Here is a 6,414-nt window from a genome sequence, read left to right as displayed (position 1 = left end):
AAGTTACGGGTTCGATACATACCTAGAACGTCTTAAATGAAACTGAAAGACATAGTTGTGGGATGTCATGCTATCTTTTTACATTAAAAGAAGTAGTCTTCTGATTCAAGAGACCAACGGTTACAGTTTGATTTTCACTTAAAACGCCTTAAATGGAAGTAAAAGTCATGGTTGTGGCCTGTGGGTGTCATGGGTTAGTTCGATGCTACCAGTACATGTAGTGCTTGTATCCACTAAGAAAGCGCCACATATAAAAAAAATCAACAAATAAAAGAGGTAATGCTTCATTTTTGTGTATAGGTGTCACTTCATGAGTGAGATACAGACACTACATGTACTGACAGCATCGAATTAACCGGTGTCATGTTATCTTCTTACATTAAAAAAAAGTAGTTGTCAAATTCCTAAGAGACCAAATGTTACAATTCGATTCTTAAATGACTATGAAATTCATAGTTACGGAGTGTCATGCTAGTTTTCTACATAAAAAAAATAGTCGTTCGATGTTATTATTATGATACTTTCTGATATTCGTTTTGAAAAATCTCATTTTCTAGCCTCACATAATTTCATTACCCGTCGATAAGGGAGTTAATCGTTATTCTCGAAAACCTAAAAACTCGATAATCTATTAATGTAATTGGTATGAAACATGAATGGGATTATTAAATAAAAATAAATAAAAATGAAAGACGGCCCACTAATAATAAGGTGATTATCCAAAAGTGTAGGAATCAGGATATAGCAGAGAATAGGTATGGGGGCCACAGAGTCTACCTTTTATCTCTTTCTATCTGCACTTTTTATCACCTTTTTTTCAATTAACTATTTTCCTATTCTGTCCACAGAAGGACTTTCCCTCAAGCACCTCTCTTCTTCTTCCTTCTTCAACTCACACACCACATAAATCTTTTGGAAAGATCGATCCTTGTTCTAAGCTAGCTTTTCCTTCACTTCTACCTTATCAAAATCATCTCAATCCGGCTGAAATTTGCTTTGTAAGCTCTCCATCTCCAATTTTCTCTTTTTTTTTTCTCTTTTTTTACTGTTCTTGTCGTGATTTCAACAAGATATATGTTATCTGCTGTTGATCTGATCTTTTGTTAAGTTAGAAATGATCTTAGTTGAAATTTGTACTGGATATAGTTGATGGGTGTGTGTTTGTGGAAATTTCATGTTCTTAATTCTGTTTTCCATATGTTTTAAAGCATGATTTGTTTGCAGTTTCGATTCCATATGGATTCTGATGGATAATAACTTTTGGGTTTTCATAAAGTTACTTTCTTTGTTGATTTTTGACAGGCTGCTTGCAAAGATCTTTGTGTAAAAAAACTGATGAACTGAGTTCATATAACCGAAATATCTAAAGAGAGATGGGATACATGTGTGATTTCTGTGGGGAGCAAAAGTCTATGGTATATTGTAAGTCAGATACAGCTAGCTTATGTTTATCGTGTGATCGGAATATTCATGCTGCGAATGCCCTTTCGCGTCGTCACTCGAGGACACTTTTGTGTGACAAATGCAATTCGCAGCCTGCATTTGTTAGGTGTATTGAACAGGGGGTTTCCCTTTGTCAGAATTGTGACTTGATTGAACATTCTGGTTTAATAACTGCGCCTTCTGCTAGTAGAAGGCAAGCGATTAACTCTTATTCAGGTTGTCCTTCGTCGTCGGAGTTGTGTTCAATCTGGCCTTTTGTACAAGATCTACCGTATGGAAACAATTCTACTTGTGTGAAGGAACTGAGTTCAATGAGCCTAACTGAGAATGGCATGACTACCTGCAATGATCTCAATCGGCTCAATGCTTCTGGACTTGTTGATGTAAATGATGGAGATCGTTCCGATAAATTGAATAGTTGGATAGGATCCTCTTCTCTTCATCTACCAAGCAATAATCTACAAGATGATGCAGAACATCTTATTTCAAATCCAATTTCATCCAAGGTATTTTGTTGATGTTTTCTCACATCTCTTCTGAGATTTTTTGAAAAAAAAATGTTACTAAGACATGAAATTGTAACTATTACTAGTTATACTTCTACAAAAAAATCAAACTAAGCACTCCATACAAAATAACACATTCTTTAATCTCCTTTCAAATTTCTTATCTTTTATGTTTGGAACCAAAAACTCTTGCTCCCAGGTTTCTCGTAGACCCAAACAACGAATGGACATTTATACAAAGTTGAAATGAATTTTTTTCTTTTCTATTCATAAAAACCCAATCTTTAGGAGCCAGACAAACCACAGTGCAAAAACAGATTGACATGTTCCTTTCTATTTGGTGCAGATATATTCTGGAACTAAAGCACCTGCTTTAAGTGGAGATGATAAGTTCTATGATTTCAATATTGATGAAATTGACTTGTCCATTGAAGACTACGATGAACTTTTTGCTACTCCCTATGATAATCCTGGAATGTCCAGCTTCTTTAACATGGATATGTCTGCTGACTTGAACTCTCAAGGTCATTATCTCGCTGAGGTACTCATCTTTTTTCTTCTTTTCTTATATTACAAAGAAACAAAGGCGTAGAGATTGCTGTCTTGATTCATTTATTGAAGCTTTTAATCTGAAATTTGATTTTGATAATTGGGCAATTGAAATGCATCATAATGTTTTTGTTTCTCAGGGATCATATGCAGCCTCTGCAGATTCTGTGATGAGCTCTAAAACGGAGCCAGTTAACTGTTTTGGCAAACAAGCCCATTCTAACATTTCCTTTTCTGGTCTTACTGGAGAGAGTACTGCTGGTGATTATCAGGACTGTGGTGCTTCGTCGATTCTTCCCATGGGAGGGCCTCCATGGTTTCCTCCATGTCCTGAAAGTTCTGTACCTTCTGCCGATAGGACTAATGCTGTTATTCGTTACAAGGAAAAGAAGAAAATGCGCAAGTAAGCAAGTATAGTCCACTTTTCCTTTTTTTTCTCTCTTTTTTTCTTGTCAAATCTGAAGTTATGGTTAATTCTGGTGGTCTTGTGGGTTATAACAGGTTTGACAAGAGGGTAAGATATGCCTCTCGTAAGGCGAGAGCTGATGTAAGGAAACGCGTGAAGGGGAGGTTTGTGAAGTCTGGGGATGTTTACGATTACGATCCCTTGATCCACACAAGAAGCTTTTGAGTGGAGATTAATGTAAGTAAACACAGAAATCTGAGAGATGAGGAGTTTTTGCTATATTATTCCTCTTGCCATGGCTCCTATTTTTGTTGATCTATCAGTGAATGTTATCTAGAGAAACTGGAGACCGAATACCACGACAACAGACTCTCAGCATTCTTGTTTGTCTTTTCAGCCAAAAGTAAGTTTGGCGCGATCAATCTATGTAAAAAAAAAGAAAAATGGCAAAAAATCGATGGCTTCATGACTTTACAATGATCTTTGCCCATGTAATGTAATGTAGTATGTTGTATTCTATAGTTGCGATATTATTTGTTCTTGTTTTTGTCTCGGCACCTTGCCTATCATGAAGCCTAGATGGTGCCGGTTTGTCGAAATTCATTTGCCAGGTTAGGTCGAGAATTATTGTCCTTTTTCTTAAGATTATTATGATTATATATATATAATTATACTGTGTTTGTAATATGGTAGATGACATTAAGTCCAGATTCTCTGTATTATTATTATGAGTAAGTTAACTACTAGCATGAAATGTTATTATTATCCAAGAGAATGACTTTTGTCAATTCAGATTATGAATCTCATAATTAATAAACTAAATATATCTTCCTTTCATCTTTAATGAGTCGACTTAAGAGACATTTCATAAATAAAAGCGGGGTTATGTCATGACTGTGGGTGTTAATAGAAAGTTATTGTTACCGACAATATTAGGTTATGAATCGTAGTTAGGGCGGTTCAAATAATATTTTATCGAAAAATATGTCAAACTGTTAAGTCGGTTTTTCAAAATAATATATACCCTTAATGTTTGTTTTGTTATCTCAAAAGAAGAATCCTATGTGGTGTGTTTAATATATATAAAAGATACTAATTAACCAAAAATATATATTTCACACACCAAAATCTACAAATTCACTAATGTATTGTTTATAAATAAGCTCAATACTTAGATTCTAATAGCATTACAACAAGAATAATAACTTCAATCAAGTTCACATACATGCTTAAATCCAAATGATATCACATTTAAAAATTAAATGCTTATGAACTTACTATGACACAGACATGATTTTTTTTGACGGTTTTACCAATCAATCTCGAATCCAGATTCAGAAGCAAAAAAAGTGTTTTCAAATTGGAGCAATATGGTATGTTACATTAAGGCCTAAAATTTAAGTAGACAATTAACTTAAATGCAATGTAGAAAGCACATGGATTTCCATCATGAGTAAAACAATCTTGTAAGGAGAGTAACCTTCGCGATGTTGAAGAACCCTCAACCAATCATGGTACGTTTCCTACCTCGTTGTCGGACTGAATAGAGTAGTTAATCATCAGAAAGAGAAAACATTCAAAAGTCAAAAAAATAAACAACTGAATTAAGAAGTATTGATTGGGGAAGAACCAAACCTTGAGCAAGCTTGTTAACTGTAGACGACCATTGCTTTGATGCCTTCCTATATGCACTTAGTATTTTATCCATCTATACAACAACAAAGATAATTTAAACAAATGCATCATTTATAATTATTACTCGATGTTGTAACCCAAAATCACATTTCTTGGCCTTACCACATTTCCACATGAAGAATGCATAGAGAGTAAAGCTCGTTCAAGGACATATAAGTCGACAGCTTTATCTTCCGGAAGTGTGGAGGTGAAGCTCAAACCGAAGTCAATGAGAACCTGTGAAAATATGAAGATACTAAAATACTAAAACTGTTTTTGAATCTAGAGAAAAACTGTCAATTTTCTGTATCATTTCCAACTAAGTAACCCTGGTTTTCAGATTCAATTCCTACTAAGAACGTCCTAATTGAAATGAGGATCGTGCTAACTTCATAAAGGAAATAAACCCTAGTTTTCAAATAAAAGAAAAAACTAACTAACCAATTGATTAGTGTCAAGGCGAATCAACATGTTTGATGTGGTCAAATCACCATGAATCAAACCACCATCATGAAGCTTGGCAATTGCAACACCAATCTGAATGGCAATATCATCCATTCTTTCTTCATCAACAACACCATTTAATCCAAAGTTCAAGAACACATCTTTCACAGATGGGCCCTCTACAAATTCAAATGTCAATGTGTGCAGCACAGGATCAACAGCATAAAGAGCAGGTGTAGGCACCCCAAGTCGTCTAGCTTTCGTTGTGCATCTAGCTTCCTATAAGACCAAGTTTCAATGTAAACAAACATATAGAGAAATGGGATAAGAAACAAAGAAGAAAGTTCAGAAATACCAACCGCATTCAGACGTTTACTAGTGAGTTTTGAATCCAAAGAAGGGTGTCTGTACTTCTTAGAGAAACGTTCCTTAACAACAGATCTCCTTCCAACGAAATTAGACTCAAAAACCCTCTAAGGAAAATGGTTGAAAACAGAGAAAGATGAAATGAATTAACAGAAATGAGGAGAAAACATATTGGGTGTTGATGAAAATCAGAACTTACAGCTTCAGCACCTTGCTTGAGAAGAACTAAGGCACCATTACCTCCTTCCTTAATCTCCATGATGACCTGCGGAATGTATTCGAATTTTCAAATTTGTAACTGTAGTTCGTAAAAATTGAAACATTCTCAAGCTTATGAGACTATTAAACCTGACTTAATCATACTAAGATGGTGAAGAACCATTTTTTGTTATTACCAAAAATCACTTATTATCAACGACATAGCGATTGGAAAATTAAAATCAGACACAAACCCAGGTCAAATTCTGTTCTACCAAGAGAGATAGAGAGAGAAACCTTGCTTCTTCTTCTTCTTCTTCCTGACAGCCGCCCTTTTCCTTGCGCTGTCTGCCTCTTTCCTTCAGTAATTTAGGTCTATATTTTTTTGGGGTCAATTTCGGCCTTAATTTTCTAACTCGGGGCTTAGTTTTTTTTTTTTTTTTTATTAATTGAAATATTTAAAATATATTTATAAACATTTATTATATGAAAAAATATAATATGAGATATTATTATATTTTAGGCCATTTTCTACCTACAACTTTGTTCTTAAACTCAAAATGTATTATGTGTATGTTATCTTAAATAGGAATTCTACACCTCAAAAATTCATTCACATTTCTCGTACTCAAATAAATATTTTCATAATATTCATTTTTATACTAATTTTGTAACTTTTTCAATAATAATATATACATATCAAAAAAATAAAATTCCTATATTTTTTTTCAATAATATATATATATATATTTATCAACTTTATAAATTTAACTCCAATATTTTTTTTCATTCAATTAGATAAAATTATAATAAAATTAATTATAAATC

General features: G+C 33.7%; 2 protein-coding genes across 5 annotated transcripts; one reads left to right on the top strand and one right to left on the bottom strand.

The window, feature by feature from the left end:
* Nucleotides 1-810: 810 nt before the first annotated feature.
* Nucleotides 811-3,694, top strand: LOC124936934 (zinc finger protein CONSTANS-LIKE 9-like). Of its 2 annotated transcripts, none has more exons than XM_047477465.1 (5): nucleotides 811-998; nucleotides 1,303-1,949; nucleotides 2,296-2,490; nucleotides 2,639-2,909; nucleotides 3,000-3,136. In XM_047477465.1, exons 2-4 carry the CDS (start codon nucleotides 1,374-1,376, stop codon nucleotides 2,903-2,905), a joined length of 1,038 nt encoding a protein of 345 aa, XP_047333421.1. In that variant the 5' UTR covers nucleotides 811-998; nucleotides 1,303-1,373; the 3' UTR covers nucleotides 2,906-2,909; nucleotides 3,000-3,136. The 2 variants fall into 2 exon arrangements, with proteins under 2 accessions (XP_047333421.1, XP_047333420.1); XM_047477464.1 differs by having other exon boundaries at nucleotides 812-998; nucleotides 2,639-2,901; nucleotides 3,000-3,694.
* Nucleotides 3,695-4,068: 374 nt separating this feature from the next.
* Nucleotides 4,069-5,970, bottom strand: LOC124935922 (EKC/KEOPS complex subunit bud32). Of its 3 annotated transcripts, none has more exons than XM_047476362.1 (7): nucleotides 5,884-5,970; nucleotides 5,588-5,653; nucleotides 5,382-5,495; nucleotides 5,020-5,301; nucleotides 4,702-4,815; nucleotides 4,540-4,612; nucleotides 4,069-4,443 (listed from the first exon to the last, which is right to left on the bottom strand). In XM_047476362.1, exons 2-7 carry the CDS (start codon nucleotides 5,645-5,647, stop codon nucleotides 4,406-4,408), a joined length of 681 nt encoding a protein of 226 aa, XP_047332318.1. In that variant the 5' UTR covers nucleotides 5,648-5,653; nucleotides 5,884-5,970; the 3' UTR covers nucleotides 4,069-4,405. The 3 variants fall into 3 exon arrangements, with proteins under 3 accessions (XP_047332318.1, XP_047332320.1, XP_047332319.1); XM_047476364.1 differs by having other exon boundaries at nucleotides 5,895-5,963; XM_047476363.1 differs by having other exon boundaries at nucleotides 5,588-5,655; nucleotides 5,892-5,960.
* Nucleotides 5,971-6,414: the final 444 nt, after the last annotated feature.

The sequence above is a fragment of the Impatiens glandulifera genome, chromosome 4 (genome assembly GCF_907164915.1).
Source record: "Impatiens glandulifera chromosome 4, dImpGla2.1, whole genome shotgun sequence".
In the NCBI taxonomy this organism is placed as follows: domain Eukaryota; kingdom Viridiplantae; phylum Streptophyta; class Magnoliopsida; order Ericales; family Balsaminaceae; genus Impatiens; species Impatiens glandulifera.
The sequence above is the reverse complement of the archived record's forward strand: the minus strand, read 5'-3'. Positions and strand labels throughout refer to the sequence as shown.

Excerpts from the sequence above, each read along its gene's own strand:
- LOC124936934 (XM_047477464.1), top strand. The coding sequence starts at position 1,374 with ATGGGATACATGTGTGATTTCTGTGGGGAGCAAAAGTCTATGGTATAT. Across the intron at positions 1,950-2,295 it reads CAAATCCAATTTCATCCAAG|ATATATTCTGGAACTAAAGC; the intron begins GTATTTTGTTGA and ends TATTTGGTGCAG. Across the intron at positions 2,491-2,638 it reads AAGGTCATTATCTCGCTGAG|GGATCATATGCAGCCTCTGC; the intron begins GTACTCATCTTT and ends TTTGTTTCTCAG.
- LOC124935922 (XM_047476362.1), bottom strand. The coding sequence starts at position 5,647 with ATGGAGATTAAGGAAGGAGGTAATGGTGCCTTAGTTCTTCTCAAGCAA. Across the intron at positions 5,496-5,587 it reads TCAAGCAAGGTGCTGAAGCT|AGGGTTTTTGAGTCTAATTT; the intron begins GTAAGTTCTGAT and ends CATTTTCCTTAG. Across the intron at positions 4,613-4,701 it reads ATTCTTCATGTGGAAATGTG|ATGGATAAAATACTAAGTGC; the intron begins GTAAGGCCAAGA and ends GTTGTTGTATAG.